The 19,300-nt window shown below is 37.2% G+C and overlaps 1 protein-coding gene and 1 pseudogene across 1 annotated transcript; one reads left to right on the top strand and one right to left on the bottom strand.

The window, feature by feature from the left end:
• Window positions 1-2,052: 2,052 nt before the first annotated feature.
• LOC129890656 (uncharacterized) lies at window positions 2,053-5,405 on the top strand (annotated as a pseudogene).
• An 8,104-nt stretch (window positions 5,406-13,509) lies between these two features.
• LOC129889302 (ultraviolet-B receptor UVR8) lies at window positions 13,510-17,533 on the bottom strand. Its single transcript, XM_055964552.1, is given in 6 exon segments — window positions 13,510-14,813; window positions 14,815-15,105; window positions 15,175-15,290; window positions 15,428-15,463; window positions 17,118-17,285; window positions 17,374-17,533. Coding segments are annotated over 6 exon segments (1,731 nt in total). The 5' UTR covers window positions 17,471-17,533; the 3' UTR covers window positions 13,510-13,790.
• Window positions 17,534-19,300: the final 1,767 nt, after the last annotated feature.

Below are 19,300 nucleotides of genomic sequence, written 5' to 3'. Positions count from 1 at the left end.
ATCAACCACAAAACGTTCCTAAAAATCCACAAATAGCAAGACAACGTTCTCCACCCAGACGACGCCCTCAACTAGACATATGGAACAACTATGGGGTCAATCCTGACACCATCAGAAATACGGGTGCTATTGTGTTACCTTCATTGCCACCGGAAACCAAGTTTAGCATCACAAACGGGCTGATTTAAATGCTTCATAATAGAGGACTGTTTGCTGGATTGTCATCTGAATATCCGCACATTTATCTCTAGAATGTGGCGTACATTTGTCAAAGCAGTGACGACGATCCAGGCCTAAATATGGATGTCATAGGACTGCAATGAGGCTTCAATTTGGTTGTCTGAACTCCCATACAACTCTATCACAACTTGGGATGAATTACACAAGGCATTCATGGAGAAGTACTTTTCACTGTAAAAAAAAGATGAAACTAATATACAAAATCAATAATTTCCAACAGTTGCCTGGAGAGTCAATTTGTGGAGCTTGAGAGAGATTTGTAAAGTATCTACGAAGCGTGCCAAATCATAGAATAGTAGACAAGTCACTTCTTAAGCTATTTTACCGCGCACTTGATGACAATAGAAAATCTATCGCAGACACCATCACCGGCGGAACATTTTTGGCCTACACCTTCCAAGAGGCCGCACAGGGACTTGATCGTGTTACAAAGACCAACCGAGCTTGAAGCACTAGGGATACAGAAACTTCAAAAATCTCCTTCTCTGTTCGCACAAATCAAGGTCTCAACATACAAAACGAAGAGATACTACAAGAGCTCGCTCAATTAAAAACTGAATTCAAGCTGGCATTCAAAAGCATGGGAGTAGAAAAAATCAATGCAATCAACCATCAAGGTAGGGCATCAAGTTATGACAATTACAGATATGAGAAAGATGCTTTCTATGTGAATGATCAAGTGGGTTTTTTTGGACTAACGCCCAAGCATCTAACTAGGATTCTTGGCGCCAAGGTCAAGGAAATCAAGGTCAAAACTATAACAACTTCAATCAAGAGGGCCATTACAACCGCGACAACAACTACAATCGTGGCGGAAACTACAATTGCGAGAACAATTACAATCGAAATGGATACAGTGATCGTAACCGCGGGCAAGACAGAGAAGGTGATTGGAGAAAGAGAGATAACAACGATAGTGGTACATACATCCCTCCCGAAAATCGAGATGGGGGATCCTAAATTGCAAGAATCGAAGACATGTCAAAGGTGATGAAAAAGTATGAAACAACAGAGGATAATCTTAAAGAGATACGCAATGATCTTTCCGGAATGAATCAAAAAGTTGAGTCACACTCTACATCCATTAAGCTTATTAAGCAACAATTAGGGCAGATCTCGTCATCGTTGAATCCACATCGGAAAGGAACTCTCCCAAGTAATACAATGCAAAATCTAAAGAACGACGGGCAATGGATGACTGTGACCACTCGAAACAGCATTCAAACAATAGATCTACCTATGTCGGAACTTAAGGATGATGCACACGATGTGACTGTTAGTGAGGATGAAACAAAAAGAAAAAGCAAGGAAGAAGCAGTAGGTGAAGAGCTAAGCACCAAACAGCCTGAAAAAAGAGATGCAAAGCATAGTGAGAAAGAAGGCAATGAAAAAGAAGCTACTCTAACTCCAATTCCAATACCAAGACCTCCTCCTTCTTTTCCAGAAAGATTGAAGAAGAAGGCCTTAAATGGAAAGTTCCTTAAGTTTATCTCTATGTTGAACCAACTTTTGGTGAATGTTCCTTTGATAGAGGCACTAGAACAAATGCCAGGTTATGCCAAGTTTATGAAGGAGCTTGTCACAAAGAAGAAAGTGGTAAGCTTTGAACTGAATGATAACTTGTATCATTATAGTGCAATCACCGCTCACTCTCTTGTGTAGAAGAAAGAAGACCCAGGCAGATTCACCATACCATGCACCATTAGGGTATTCAACTTTGCAAAAGCGTTATGCAACTTGGGTGCTAGCACTAATTTGATGCCACTATCAGTGTTCTGACAATTGGGATTAGGAGCCCCTAAATCGACGTCAATGCGACTCTTGATGGCATATTATACTGTGAAGAAGCTCGTGGGCATTATTTATGATGTTCTACTAAAGGTCGAATCATTCATATTCCCTGCCGAATTCGTCATTCTTGACTGCGAGGTAGACTTTGATGTTTCTATCATTTTGAATAGACCATTCTTGGCAACCGGATTTGGTTTGGTAGACATAAAAACTGGCCAACTAAAATTTCGACTAAACAATAAAAAGGTGATCTTTGATTTATGCCAAGCAATGAAGCATCATAATGATATACGAGTTATTTTCGTAATTGATGTTGTCGACAATTTGCAACCAGAAATACCTATTGAAGAGAGGTTGGGTTTTGAAGCTCTAGCTGTTGTCATCATGAATTTTGATAAAGATCACATTGGAGAGTATGATGAGATTTTTTGTGCACTAAATGGACTTGGGTCTTTCAATCACGCACCAAAGAGACTAGACTTAGACTTGAAGAATATAGCAACTCGGCCCGCGAAGCCATCTATCGAGGAACCTCCAACTTTGGAACTCAAAGAGCTGCTATCTCACTTGAAATATGCATTCTTGGGACCCAATAACATGTTGCCAGTCATAATAACTTCCGATCTTCACTAAAATCAAGTCAAAGCTCTTAAATCTGTCTTGAGGCATTTCAAAAGATCAATAGGATGGTCCATAGCCGACATCATAGGCATACCACTGGGAATATGTACTCACAAAATCCAACTCATACTGAATTTCAAACCAAGCATTGAACATCTACGACGTCTCAACCCACCTATGCAAAAGGTAGTCAAAAAGGAGATCATCAAGTGGTTAGATGCTATAGTTATTTATCCAAACACGGATAGTAATTGGATAAGTCCTGTCCAATATGTACCAAAGAGGGTGGTATTACTGTGGTGCCAAACGCAAAGAATGAACTCATTTCAATGAGGCCTGTCACCGGTTGGAGAGTATGCATAGATTATCGCAAGCTCAACTCATGGACTGAAAAAGATTATTTTTAATGCCTTTTATGGATCAAATGCTAGAATGTCTTGCTGGCAAAGGATGGTACTATTTTCTTGATGGATAGTCGGGCTACAATCAGATCTCTATAGCACCCGAAGACCAAGAGAAAACCACTTTCACATGTCCATATGGGACATTCGCTTTCAAAAGGATTCCATTCAGATTGTGTAATACGCCGGCGACTTTCCAACATTGGATGATGTCTATATTTCCAGACATGGTGGAAGATACAATTGAAGTTTTCATGGATGATTTTTTAGTGGTGGGTGACTCATTCGATAATTGCTTGACTCATCTCCAAGATGTACTAAAAAGGTGTGAAGAGTGTAACCTCATTCTCAATTGGGAGAAGTTTCAGTTTATAGTGACAGAGGGATAATGATGGGTTACAAGATTTTAAACAAAGGCATTGAAGTAGATCGAGCAAAGATTGAGGTAATCGCAAAGTTACCCCCTTCCATCTCCGTCAAAGGAATTCGAAGCTTTTTGGGACACACCAGATTTTATCGCCGTTTCATCAAAGACTTCTTCAAAATAGTTCATACTTTATGTAAACTATTAGAAAATGAGACAACGTTTTTTTTTGATGAGGCCTATCTAAAATCGTTCGAAAAGTTGAAGAAAAGGTTAGTATCGACTCCAATTATCATTACACCAAATTGGGAGCAACCGTTTGAGATCATGTATGCTGTAAGTGGAGTAGCACTTGGCGTAGTATTAGGACAAAGGTGCGATAAGATTCTACATCCCATATACTATGCTAGCAAAACCTTTAATGGTGCTCAAAGAAATTACACCGTGATTGAACAAGAGTTGCTTGCCGTAGTGTTCGCTTTCGAGAAGTTTAGATCTTACTTGTTGGGCACCAAAGTCATTGTGCACACAGACCATGCAACATGGAGATATCTCATGGAAAAGAAGGATGCCAAGCCGAGACTTATTCGCTGGGTGTTACTGTTACAAGAGTTTGACTTCGAAGTAAAAGACCGAAAAGGAACGAAAAACCAAGTTGCAGACCATCTTTCTAGACTTGAAGAAGAGGCTATGTTAAAGTTGGAAGATGGAGTTGAGATAGTTGACACCTTTCCGGATGAACAAGTGTTGGCAGTATCACATGACTTAATTCCATGGTTTGCAGATGTTGCTAACCATTTGGTAAGTGATATAGTGCCATTCAATTTGAATGTTCACCAACACCGCAAGTTCATATCCGATGTGAAAAAGTTCTTTTGGGATGAACCATACTTGTTTCGGGTTTGTGTCGATGGGATTATTCATCGCTGTGTACCCGAAGTAGAGATGATGAGTATTTTGGAAGCATGCCATTCATCGCCCATTAGAGCCATCATAGTAGTATCCGAACAGCCTATAAGATTTTACAATGTGGGTAATAATGGCCAATAATTCATCAAGATGCTCATGATTTCGCCAAATCTTGTGATCATTGTCAAAGGGAAGGAGGAATTTCAAGAAAGCACTAGCTCCTACTCGCTCCTATTCTAGTCATTGAATTGTTCGACGTACAAAGAATTGACTTCATGGGGCCTTTTGTTAGTTCGAGTGGAATAAAATACATCTTCGTTGCGGTTGACTACGTGTCTAAATGGGTAGAAGCTGTCACACTTCCCAATAATAAAGCAAGAAGTGTCATCGCCTTCCTCAAGAAAAATATGTTCTCAAGATTTGGTACACCAAGGACAATAATCAGCAATGGAGGTTCCCACTTTTGCAATCGATTGTTCAAAGCATTACTTGAAAAGTATGGGGTTCGACATAGTGTAGCAACTCCTTATCATCCACAAACTAGTGGACAAGTTGAAGTCTCCAATCGCGAAATCAAGCAAATACTTGCAAAGACGGTGAGCGCAAATAGAAAAGATTGGTTAAGGAAGCTTAATGAAGCTCTATGGTCTTACCGCACTGCATTCAAGACTCCCATAGGTATGTCGCCTTATCAATTTGTCTTTGGAAAATCTTTTCATCTGCCCATATAGTTGGAACACAAAGCTATATGGGCATTGAAGAAATTGAACATTGATTGTGATGCTGCATCTAAACAAAGGATGAATCAAATAAATGAGCTTGACGAGTTTCGCCTAAATACATATAAAAGCGCAGCCTTGTACAAAGAGCAAATAAAGAAATACCATAATCAAAAGATTGAAAAACGAACATTTACACCCAAAGACTTGGTCCTTCTTTTCAACTCAAAGATGCATTTATTTTCTAGCAAACTCAAGTCAAAATGGTTAGGACCACTTATAGTGAGTCAAGTCTTTCCACATGGTGCGGTCGAGCTAGAAAAGATAGATGGTATGAAGTTCAAAGTAAATGGACAATAAATCAAAGAATACATGGGCACAGAGGATGAAATCAAAACCATGAAAGCATTGAAGCTTAGTGAAGTCTGAGTAACTAAGCATATCTACTTCATGCCGCAATGTTAAATCAAGCGCTACTTGGGAGGCAACCCAATTTACTTTGTTATTCATTTAGTCTATTTTATGTTTATCTTTTTCTATTCTTACTTGTTAGTTTTTAGATATCATAGACTTTGTTAGGGTCCGTGTTAAATTAGAGTCACAAAAAGCATAAAAAAATAGGCCAAAGGTTGAGTACGTGCTTTTGTCGAATTTAAAATAGTGGAAACTGAAAAGGACTCAGAGTGACACACGAGCCATTTATAACGGCAGTAGACAATTCTACGACTCATAAACTTGACTTAACAACATCCAAATTCAAAACATGACGTAGCTTTAAGTCTACGATTGTACTCCATGATCCATAGAAATTTCTACGACTCATAGCCTACACTCGTGGACTCCAGGTATGTTTCATTTCCTCTAAGACAATTTACGATGCAAGTCTACGACCTGTAATAATTATTACGAGTCGTAACTTGCCTATTTTGCGGACTTCGTAAGCTAAAACACCTGACCCGACCCATGTTAAATTAAATATAAGCAACGAAGTTCAAACATCACCTCCACCTTTACTTACACCAAATGACCCTGTTTTTGCACCTCCTACACCAAACTCTCTAATTTCCACCTTCTTCAAACACCAATTCACAGTAATATCCTTTACCATTGGAGCCTAACGAAGTCTCACTCCTAAATATCCTAGTTCAAAGTCCAGTAATATCATGCTAGTTTTTGCTCCTCATTTGTGGTAAGTTCATCTTCCCATGCTATCTTATTTTCAACCATATCATACTTGATTATAGTGTAGTGGGACTATGAGAAACAGTTGTTGCCTAGTTAGGGTTTTTGAGATTTCAAAATTCATTTATTGCATTGATGTGAGACTTGGGGTTCTGTATTTTTAATGAAATTATGGTTAAACAAATTGATTGATACATTATGGGGTAATTTAATTTTTTATTGTTGTACCGTCGCTGTAATTTCACCCTATGAACTTGAAATTTCCTTTAGACGGGGGTTTTCTACGAGTCGTACGTAACTCTACTAGGCATAGTTACCCTTCATCAAGGAGATTTCAAGTTCAGTTGTGGAGACTTCATATGTAATGACCTATATGAGTCTACTTACGACTTGTAGATTCTTCTACATCTCGTTGGTTAGACTCGTCAATAGAATTGGCCAATGTCTAGATTTTGGGTGTTTTGAGGGTGTAGTTTTGATTCGTTGAAATAATATGTCAATTGGGACACTGGGACTGTGGTGCATGTGTTCTTTAAAATCGAACGATTGAATAAAAAAGGGTCATTAAGCTTGTTTTGTTATGCTTTAAATTGTGATGTTCACTGACCTTGAAGTTTCTTAATTCGGGAGTTTTCTACGAGTTGTAGAAAAGTTTACCTGTCGTAGTTACCCCTCGTTAATGAAGACTTCAAGATCAGTTCTTCAATATTCTCACCAACAAGTGTAACGAGTCTAATTACGGGTCGTAGAATCTTCTATGGATCATAAATTGGACTTGTCAAATTAAAATGATAAAGTTCTAGTGGCTAAGTGTTTGGACACTCAACTTGCACGAGTAAATCCTATGATACGACTTGTCTACGATCCGTAGGGTTGACTCGTATAATTCAAGTACCCAAACCCAATGGCATAACACTGAGTCTATGACTGAACCTTATGATCCTTAGAAACTTCTACGGGTCGTAAGGTCCTCTCACAAACAAACTTCAGATACTGAAAACCTACAAGTATAATTCTAGTTGAGTCTACGGGCCGTAGACTTTACTGCGACCCATAGATTCTCCCTTATAGAACCAAAAACAGCTACTTTCTATTTTGTTTCTTTTTTTTTACTTGTTATGTTTGTGTCCTAACTCTCCCTTTATAGGTACAATTCCTCCGAAATAAATACTGAAGAAAGGTGGTGGAAAGAACCTAATTTCGCAAAAAGAAGCTGTAGAGATTCTAAAGAAACAAATACGGGATGAACCAACAGACGTCGATAATACGGGATCTGAGGAGGAACACTCAAAATGAATCTAAGACACTGCTTGTTCGACGTCTCAAATCAAAGCACTCCACGCAAGTTGACTCATTACCAGAACCAAGCAGAGACTCCTCCCCTCCCTACACATCTGCAGCACCCACACCCTCCTTTTCTAACGAGAGAGATTCAGTAAAGGCGGATGAGAGTGATGACGACTCCGTACCCCTATCCGCTTCAGGATCTGTGTCCCCCAAGGGCAAGTCGACTCCCAAGTATCCCTCCATACCAGTCCACATAAGAGGAAAACCAAAGAAGTGGTGTGTTCCAGGGCTACTAGACTTTTACAGAATGGGGCAAGAGAGAAATGATCGTCAGAATCGAAGGAGACCCATTTCTGAGGAGCCGCGTATGATCAAAACCAGGCTAGAGGTAGTCCTTGAGATTCATGACTTGTTCCATGTTGAGCACCCTGGGAGTTAAAACAATAACATGGTCTGCGAGTTCTATCTTTATATGCGACTACAATCAAATAGTTGGCTCCTTCCAAAGCAAAGGAGCTAGAGCAGCCAGTACTTTTGACCACACTGGTCTGGGAGATCCTAATTAGTTGATTAGAGGAGATAGTCTGAAGGGTCTTCTAGGTCCCAAACTCTCCACCGGCAACCTCAACGGTAGAGTTCGATCAGAAAATGAAGGTGGTTTGAGATAAAAATATGATGAAGGACCCGATGCAATGAAGAGAGATACTTAGATGTGTAGTAGGTTACATAGCTGTGCAGGTCATAGCAGTAGATTGGGTATCACACCTAATTTCGATCAAGAAAGCATCTTTGAATTTTGCTGTAAAATTTTAGTGGGCCATTATCCGCCATCGTCTCTGCCCGACAAATGCAGACAATCATTTGACTCCGGATTGAGCTATGATTATTGCTAGTTTAATGGCTGGGTATGAGACTGATTGTGTGAAGATCATCATCTATGAGATCCATGAGAAGGCTATTCGGCGAAACACCACAATACCTTTCCCCTACCTTGTGTTTGTGTTGTGTCGAGATGCTATAGTTTTATTGATTGCAGGGGTCGACTGACTGATTAGAGTGAACAGGACTACCTACCTGGGGCTCATTAAAGATAATACAAAACCAGTGGGATAACAACGTTCCCCCTTCCCACAATGTAGCTACTTGAGTTTGAGCATGTTCAGCCGCCTGTGCAAGCGGACTTGGCAGCTGCCCCAAACCTTGAGACATCTCCCATGGAGCTATTAGAGGTTGCCTAGACTGCCTCAACAGTCCCGTTTACTAGTATGCCGCATCCACTGCACACAGACTTGGTCACCATCTCGGTTGAAGCCTTACATACTTTGATGCAGCGACAGGCACAGACTGAGGCCCAATTGGAGTACTAAGTGCGAAGGTCACGTCCTTGGCTACACCAGCCCCTATACCATTTTCTTTGCCTGTTATTTAGCCACCACAATTGTTTGATTTGTTTGCAGATGATGAACCCGAGGTAGTCCGATACAAACGGCCCCATACTGAGGATGAAACTTTAGATAAGGATGAGGAAAGGAAAATAAAAATGAAGGAGTACCATGATATTGAGGAGGCCACTCGAGCATCTAGAGTAACCGAGGAGATACAACAAGAGGAGGAGAGGCAGCGTGCTATTAGAGCTTCGAGCTCACGCGTTGACACTCATGATGATGCACAGACTTCCATAGTGCCATATACTACAGCACCAGGATCCACAACTATGGACCCCGATGATACCATATAGAATTTGGCACTTATACGCCACAAGTTTTTTTTTCTTATCCCTCGTACTTTTTACTTTTTGTTGTATTACATTAAGGACAATACAAGGCTTTTTAATTAAGGGTGGGGTGGTTATGAATGAATGCACGAGTATTTAGGTAAAGTTTGTGTACCCTAGACACTCGATTTAATCCTTGGAGTTTTCTTGTCTGTGTTCTTTTTCCCCATAAGATCTTTTTAATTTATGTTGAACCGACATGTTTAGGATGTGAATGTGAAATAAAAGTAGGGATCTATGGCATGATGGCTACAAGGTTTAAACAAAAACAAATACACCCCTCCAAACTTTATTTGGAATGTTGTGACTATTTCTTTGATAAATTGACTATATAGGATCTTTGTGTGACATGATGTAAACTGGTATGTTAACACACGACTTAGACTGAAACATGAACTCAAGATTGATGATTGACCATAAAACTTGATACCAAGTGTGTGTGAAGTATTTGTGTGTTCGGACTATTTGTATCAATCTAGAACTTGCCCGTTGATCGTACTGTGATAATTGAATTGTTGATTAGGAAAGGATAATAGGCTATTTTTGAATCAGTCCACTTAGCCTTAAAAGAACCAATCAAACATTGTTTTACCCTTTGAACTAAAGATATGAGCTTTTAAAAGACCTTTTTGATCAAATAAACACGTGTTTCAAAATGCCCCTAATCCTAATTGTAATCTCTCATTTTGGCCCTAGTCCCTCCTTAGATAATGTGCACCGCAACTCAGGCCAAAAGCCTACATTAAGGGTGGATATTAGGAGAGGAAAGCAAGAAGAGAAGGGGTATGAGAAAAGAGAACCAAAGAAAGAAAAGGTTTGAAAAGAGATGTGTGAAAAGAAAGAAAAAGGTGTTTTGGATAATAAGAATAAATGGTCTACCAAGATTTAGAATTGAAAAGAACAAAGCATTAGAAAAATATTATGAAAATAACAAAAAAAGCCTCACCTAAGGCAAAAGCAAAAAGAGAAGAAAAAGAGTGAAATGAATTGTGGGTTGTAAGATGTGAACTCAAGGCTAATGTAGTGTTTAAGGAGGTCCGAAAGTCACTAAAATCTAAATATACCACACCTGTCCCCGAGCCTACGTTACAATCCAAAAAAGTCCTATAGTGATCCTAATTCAATGGTTCAAGTATTGAAAATAAGGGCAAGCCTTTGGTATTGTGCATAAAAATCTGAATTTCTTTCATGATCGTGAGTGTCTTCCACGTTCCTGATTTTTAAAGAATATTTGCAAATTACGAGTGAAAAAGGGATTTCTTTTTAGTGAGGGCACAAGTGGCATTGTTTTAATAGTCATGAAAATGGTGAATGTTGCTTTTGGCATGCTAATTTGTCTATTGATGTTGAAGTGTCTAGCGTTGATCCACATAAGTTAGTTTGATTTGAAATAATGGTTGCAATAGTATCATAGATGGAAATTGGAAAGGGACAGGAGTTAATAAGCCTATGATTGTTGTACATCCTTAATCTTGTTTTGCATTGTGTCGTTGTAGTATAGTAGTGTCGCTTGAGGACAAGCAACCATTTTAAGTTGAGGGTGTTGATGTACTATGGATTTATGACACTTTTAATGCTTTAAACTTAAAAAATGTGTATGTCTTCTAAGTATTTGTTAGCATATTTGATGTTAGTTGTGCTTATTTTGCAGGAAAATAAGTCAAAGAGATGGTTGAGGAATCACAGCATTGAAGGAAGGAATTTTTGGTATCTACGGGCTCATCCTATGACTCGTCGTTATCTATACGGGTCGTAAGTATCAATCGTCAAAAGGCTGAAGAGAAAAATAAAAGTTCGATTGAAGATTACGAGTGAAATAAACGACTCGTTTTCAACCTTATGAGTCATCAAGAGAAGTCTTCAAAGAAGAAATGAAAGAATGAGGGCAAAGTGAAGAAGATGAGTAAGTTCTACGGCTCATCTAAATTCCTACGAGTCATAGAACACTCTCGTGGCTTGAAGTTTCAGGTGATGAAGAAAGGACAGTGTGTACGACCCCATTTGACGAGTCGTCCTCAGAGTTAAGAGTCATAGAGAGTGGTCATGAAAAAGAAGAATTCCTCAGTGTAATGTGAAATATTACGAGCTTGGTTTACAACTCGTCTAAGTTGTTACGATCCGTAGAAATGAGCCGTAGACCCAAAACGACTTTAGGTTTCCTATGTTTTCTAAATTCATATTTATTTAGGATTGTTTGTCTATAAATACACTCCTTAGGTTTAGTTTACTTTATGCACGTTTTTGGGTTTGAGAATATAGCTTAAACTATTTTTGAGCTTTTATTCTTGAATTCGGGTTTTTGTTATCTATATTTTATGTTTGGATTCTATTGAAGATTTTGGATTCTCAAAGTTACTTTGTAAGTTCATGATTGCTCTTAACATAAATATTATTGATTGTGATTACGTAGTTATGAGTAGCTAACTTTACAACTAGGGTTGTGGGAACCATGAGGAATTAACGACGTAGAACTTAATAAAAACTAATTCTTGAATAGTGTGTATGCATGTATTATTTTCCCCTTTGTTTTGATTGCTTTTTAATGGTGGCCAATGTTAGAACTCGCCTTATCCTTACTTGCCGGATCAAGGAGGTAATGGATGGAAAAAAAGGGTTAAACAACGATATTTGGGGCTAATCATCCTTATCTAATTAGCTTGAATGGATCAAGGGATAGCTAAATATGGGATTATTGGTAAGAACTAGTAAAACATACACTCGTAGACGAATCAAGTTGCGTAGTGAAATTCACTTATTTACTTGATCAAGGGCTAAGGGAAAATTAACTTACCGATTCTACATGTAACATACTAGGAAAAGATTACTAATAAAAAAAGTCTACTTAGTTAAGGATTAATGGAGAACACATAAAATCCCAGTTTCACTTCATATTGATTTTAAACTACATTAAAACCGTATTTGTGTTCGTTGATGTTTGATTTGATAGTTTTTTTTATAAAAATCCCCCCTTTCTCTTTACGAAAATAAATTGATTACTAAAGCAAATAATAAATGATTGATCTAAAGTCTAAACCATATTCCTCGTGGGATCGACCCTAACCTTCGTTAGATTCTATATTTGATCAACGACCGCTTTATACTTCTTTAGGGAGGTATAATTTGAGCGTATCATTGGCTCCATTGCCATTTATACCAGAATTGTCAGCAACGTCATAATCGTTCTTGTTTTGGCCACCACAACAATTTGATTGCCCTCTACCTTCTTGCCACCCTTTTGAGCGGATCTCCAACTTGACTTTGATTTCTACATTAAATTGATGTACATTTCTGTTAATTTTGTGGGAGAATTTTTATGTTCATTTTTTGCTCTGCTCAATTTTTTTATAGTATTTTGATTGCTATGAATATATTGTTTTGACTTTAAATTGATCTTTATTTGTGGAAGGATTTTCATGTATATATTTGATTGTTGTGTATAAAGGGAAAAATTGGGGGGAAAAGATGGTGGGGCTGCCAACGGGATAGAGGGGGAAATGAGGGGGTGGGGAGTTACAAATTTTTTATTTTTTTTTACTTAAAAATAATTTCCTTTTTCATTTATTCTATAATATATTTTTTAATAATTTTCTTGACTTAAACAACACGTGTCATTATTTAATTTGTCAAATTACCATGTCACCGCGAGTGCATTTCACACGTCTTACACTTCTAGTTGATTGTCAAAATAATGTTTAGATGGTTCAAATTTGAGAGGGTAGAGGTATTCGATAGATACAAAATCGAGTTGAGGTGTCTAGGTGAATAATGCGGACAAATTTAATTGTCAATATGTACATATAGTACTTGATTTGATTTAAAAGTGCATAGTGTAGAAATTTCATGCGCTGTATACTACTTTTTTATCAATTTTTTTTGGTCCAAAATCTATTTAAACCGAACTTTGGATGAGAGAAAAAATCATCCAACTTCTAAGCTTGATAGAACACTGCTTTTAATATACTCCGGAGTTCTTTCTACACTGAAATGTGAAAAGAACCAATACATTATAATTATACCAATAAAACCACAACATTTTCAATATTATTTCTTCAAAACTAACTACTAATTACAATCATCAAGAGGTTCATCTATAACAGGGAACTACTTTCCATCTCTCTGTTTTACATATCATTATTTGGATGAGTAATAAATATATGAAAGTGTTATAAAACAAACTAACTTTAGCAAATTAACAAGAAAGTAGCAAATTAACAAGAAAGCAAGACAGAGAAAGAGAGATAATTGTTTTTGTGTAGAGAGAATTGTGTATTTTTCTTAACATTTACATTGTCTTTTATAGCCACAAATAAGGGCAACACATTCCTTGTACAAGGGAATATTGCAATAGTAATATATTCTTTGGACAAGGGAATATTGCTACAATGGGCATCCATGTGGCCTATATTATTTACAACAGAAAGTATTTTATATGACACGCACAACCAAAGAAATACCTGATTCAAGGTAAGGCAAGCTTAAATTTGACATCCAAGCGTTTTGCATTACTTGTTTTGTTGAGTGGATTCTGAAGGCAAAGAACTTTGAGACTCCAGTAAAATCTCCTGAATCCGTTTCTTCAACAGTTTATCTTTGACACCTGCTAGCATACCACGATAAAACATCTCCAGTCGGACAAGCTTTCCACGATCCAAGGACTCCAACATGTTTTCCCACTCCTTTGCAATGTCAAATGAACCTCCACCGCGTAATGAGGCTGGTATATCTCGCTCTTCAAAAGGTTTCCCAAAGGTGGCACCATGAAGAATGCTAGCATACCTTTCCATTAGAGAGAGTTTCGACTGAAGAACTTTTACATCCTCTGCTGCCATTGACAATTTCCTCTCCAATTCAACCACATCTTCAGGTTTCTTTTCTGTACCACTTTTATCGCCACCATCATTCACACTTTGTTCTCTAAAATCTGCATCTAGAGGTGGCCACAGTGTCATAGTTGGAGAGTAGCAATCAATCATCTTACCATTTCCAAGGACACCACTCCATCCTCTACCCCAAGACCACATCTTATATCCAGCATCTGCCAGAAGAATAGTATGGGCAGCACCACAGGCAACTTGAACAGGTTCTGGAAATTTATGCCCATATAGCCCAGCACAGGGAATCAACAGAGGAAGAACTGCATCACCTGCATCAGCTCCACTATAACTTGCTTCAGGACATAGGCCATGGCCTTTCTCCATTCCCCAGGACCACACATCACCAGCAGAAGAGGCAACACTTGTGTGAAATAAACCACAGTCAACAGAAATGAGAAACGCATTCGTCGGTAACGCTTTCACTGGTTCAGGAGATAACATACTTTGGGTTGTCCCCTGACCTAATTGCCCATTATCTCCCCGGCCAAATGTCCAGCATACACTTTCTAATATGTCACTTGCACTTTTCTGAGCTAGTAAAGCAGTGTGAAAAGCTCCACAGGCTACCTCATACACTGTCCAAGGGGCATCTGAATTGAAGGGCTCAATAACTTCAGGATACTGTCTGCTCTGCCTGTCTCCCAACTCCCAAGCCTAACTGGCCGTGGCTGTTGCCACCCCAAGAATAACAAACAAGATCACTCCCTTTGTAACCTTCACCAGCAGTGACTAATGCCACAACATGCTCATTTCCACATGCCACCTTAACAACTGTGTGTCCATGGAAATTCCAGACAGGTATTGGGTTGCAACTGCTAGTAAGAGAGAATTCACTCTCAATAGACTTGTTTTTCTGTGGTTCAGGAAAGTTACCCCATATCCATAGAGATCCAAGACTATCAATTGCTGCTGACATCATTCCACCACCTTTAACCGAGGAAATCTACAGGAGAAAACAGAATTAGCCATTGATATCAACCTATTTCCTCATTAATTTCATCTTGTTTCGTACCATCAGTTTCTTTCTCTCTGAATCACTAGCTGATGAATTAGGGGAACCTAACTCAAGGAATCCCTCCAACAAATGAGGAACCAAGGAATTTTCTCCATTAAAACCAAGTTGTCCATCCACAAGGTAGTCAAGGAAAAGAATGATTAACAGCACATGCACAAGACAGCTGCAAATTCAATAAGTTCAAGCAAATAATACTGAAAGTTCACCATATAAAGCATGTATTAAAATCAAAGGAATATCTCAAGGATACAGACATTGTATCCCCAGCCCCATACTGATCCATCATCTGCAAAAACAAAGAAAAGTCAAATAAAAGAAGAAGGAAGGAAAACAGTGTCAGGGAGTTCAAGATAATTAACATTGTTCCTTGTAAACAGCATTGTTGAGCTTCTTAGTATCAATATTCTTAATAAGCCAAAAATTGTAACTACCTGAATGTTATTGTTACACCTTCACATATTAGCACAAATTTCATAGTTCCATAATTTTAGCAGCTTGAATAAAGTAAACAAATAATCAGAAGATGAGGGCATAGTGTAATGAGAAAATTGTCTAAAAATATAAATGCTCTCAATCCCCCACTGTATTACTGCTGAACGTTCACAGAGATCTTACCTGCCTGTAGCTGTTGAAAAGAAAAGTGAATCACTGGAAACAGTAATACCCTTGAGAGCCAAAACTTCTGTTTCCTGATTTCTTTTCCCTTAACTGTTCCAGTCATTCTAAACATGACAGAAAACACCCTTTGGTGTTACTCCAATTAAGATCACCTTATCTTCAAAATGACATGACATCATTTTGAATCACCCACTCTTCGTTTGACTAGAAAACACTTGGCCCATTTGAGTCTTAAAAGAAGAGTGAACTCTATTGAATCCTCCAATAGGGATTAGATAGATAGATTAAACCCATAGGCCATGTCAACTTACCTAATATGTAGATCTTTTCAGTTTGTGGAACATGAGTGATTTAGCAGCTATCTGCCTAATTCATGGTAGAAACCTTGAGAACTATAGTACTTCTCCTGTTGTCTCAATTTATGTTATGGTGTTCCACCAGACACAGAGTTTAAAAAACTAAATAAGACTTTTGACATGATAAATATAAGCCAAGAATATCATTTTAAATGAGTGGCGGTGAGAGTTCTTTATGTCTTTTCATTTTCTGGTGGTAAGGGTTTCAATATGACATCTCATAAATGATAAAATGTGGATACTAAGATTAAGTAGTTTCAGAAAAGAGAGATGTCATTCTTTTTGGGACAAATTAAAAAGGTAAGTGTCACATTAAATGAGCCATAGGGAGTAATATTTTTCCTAACATACAAAGAACTCGAAAAGCTTACAATAATAAATAACAAAAAAGAAAATCATTGGAATTACAATATGCTTTCATAAAGAAGGACTCTGAGACAAAATGTGCCACTAAATGGTTCTGTGAAAGATAAAGCACAATGTTTTCATCTATAAGATCTAGTCTTCCAAACTGCTATATTATTTATGGAAGAGTGCCATCTCTGATCCACTAATGGATTATTGAGTTGTGGTAAATGGTAACATGGGGTCATAGTTATGGCCTCGTGTTTGGTAGAACTCACAACTATCCGCTCAATCCTCTATACTCTTAATCCACAACCAACATCTCGTCTAAATTTTAGATCCGCCACTGCACATTTCATAGAGCAAATGAACTACTATTGTGAAAGAAAACACAATAAACAAATTGTCGAAGACGGGCCTTGACAATCCAATCCCATGGCTTTCTTTATATCCTAGAAGCAACAAGAAAATTTAAAATTTTCAATCCAGCGAGAGAAGAAATTGGGATAGCCAGCCCTAAGTAACATTTCCACATAGATAAACTTCAAGATTTCATTTCCACAGAGATAATAAGTAATATTTAGAGAAAGCAAAAGTTAGAAATGATAGAAAAAGGGTGACCTGAAACGGCAAGACTGTGATAAGCACCCGTTGCAATAGCAACAATGTTAACCCTTTTCTCTCCATCAAAATCAAAATTGATTCGGACCGGGAATAAGTGGTCAGCTTCAGAAGCGGTACCAAGCCGACCGAATGTTCCTCTTCCCCAAGAATAGACATCCCCATTTGCTACCATTTGCAAAAATTAATTATTCAGATAGTAAGTAATATTGGTGTAAGAGCAAAAAAGGGTAAGTTGAAAGATGTTTGTTTTTACCAGTGAGAGCAAGAGTATGAGCTTCGCCGGCGGCAACTGCTATGATTTTGTTAAACAACTTGCCGGATTCTGATTCTGATTCTTGTTGTTCCGTCATTTGTTCTCCTCACAGATATCACTGTTTTTACCTTTGAATTGCTTTGTGCAATGATTTGTTACTACTTCCAAATATTTATACGTACTCTGTATCAAAATATGATCTAATTTCGTGATTTTAAATTTTTTACGTAAAAATTATAAATTAAATATATATATATTAAACAAATTAAAAAGCAAGTAAAATAAATAAAATTGAAATGAAAATAGTATTTAATAGATGTGTAAAACCTTTGATATTTCTAAACTTGTTTTCTCAAAGTATTGGCATAACATATGTTATGTCTTTTTAGCTTGATCCCAACTTATATTTATATTTTTAAATTTTGAGTGTGCACAAGTAAATATTTAAATTTATATAAAATTGAACGATTAGACTTATGCGTTCTACATAATGTCTCACACGAATTGCCACATAAGACTCCACATAGAATATGCGTGTCTCATATAAATTGCTACAAAGGACGTTATGTAAGACTTGTGTCTACTTATTCAATTTTATACAAATTCAAATATTAATCTGTACACACATAAAGTTAAAAGGCATAATGTTACTTAAGATTGAGTTAAAAAATATGTTTATATATTATGTTTAAAGTATTTCAGTTCAAGCTTTTTATGTCTTATTTCCTTTTATATTATTGTTATGTTAAACACCTGTCAAGAAAGGTCATGGTCGTTGGAGTCACGAGAATTTATCCAATTAAATTTTCTTTTACATTAATAAGGTGTTGTTGACTATTGTTAAAAGATTGAGGACCCAAAATGGATATTTTTGATAAAAGAATAATAACACTGAGAATTAAGGATCATGTAATTTTCTGGAATACATGAGAGTGACATTTGAAGGATTTTAGAATATAATTTAATTGGTGTGTAAATATGGGATAGGGACACGAAGAAGTATACTTGATTAGATTCAATTATTAATTAATCATTTTTAGACCGACAGGATTGGGTAACAAGTGTTCCAATATTTTAAAATTGATTGAATTTAGAATTTTAGACCGACAAGATTAGGTAACAAGTGTCCCAATATTTTAAAATTGATTGAATTTAGGATTTTAGACCGACAAAATTGGGTAACAAGTGTCCCAATATTTTAAAATTGATTGAATTTAGGATTTTAGGTAAGATGAGTCAAACTTAGATACTAGGGGATTTTCCTTCTATCTTTTTAAATAGGTGAAATGGTATTGTAAATCCTTCTACTTATTTATTTGTCATTTGAATTTTTGAAGCTCACGAAATATAATATTTTAAATACTATTTTTGACTTGACATTCTATGTGGCATGACCAAACAAGAAGCGTGTAAATCACATTTTATAAAAGCGTGAGACAACTTAAAAAGGATGTAATGGTCCTTTTTTCTCATTAAATCAACCATCTTCTTCATTCTTTCCTCCTTCATCATTGTTGAATATTTTCTTGAGCATTTTCTTGCCTCTTTCTTGATCTTCTCTCTCCAAATTTCTCTTCATTATTTTTTTCTTCATTTTATTCGTCTCTCCTTTTCGTGCATTTTAGTTTGTTGATTTTGTTGGTTTGATTATTTTTGTCTTCACTATGAAAGGTCGTTTCTCTACTGTGGACTCTATGCTGAACTTAAGATGTCAAGAACATCAACTAATCCTGAAAGAATGTTTTGGGGTTGTCAAAACTATGCATCTGGTAATGGTTGTGGATTCTTTCGATGGGCTGAGGCAAATGATTCAACACGCCAATAACAATACTACACGAAGAACCCATCAACAAATTCAGAGCAAGAAAGACAAGGGAGACACAAAAGGCAAGGAAGACAAGGACAAAGAAGGCATGTAAGGCATGGA

Source organism: Solanum dulcamara, chromosome 5 (genome assembly GCF_947179165.1).
Source record: "Solanum dulcamara chromosome 5, daSolDulc1.2, whole genome shotgun sequence".
NCBI lineage: Eukaryota > Viridiplantae > Streptophyta > Magnoliopsida > Solanales > Solanaceae > Solanum > Solanum dulcamara.
Note: the sequence above shows the minus strand (reverse complement) of the source record. Positions and strands in the feature narration are given on the sequence as shown.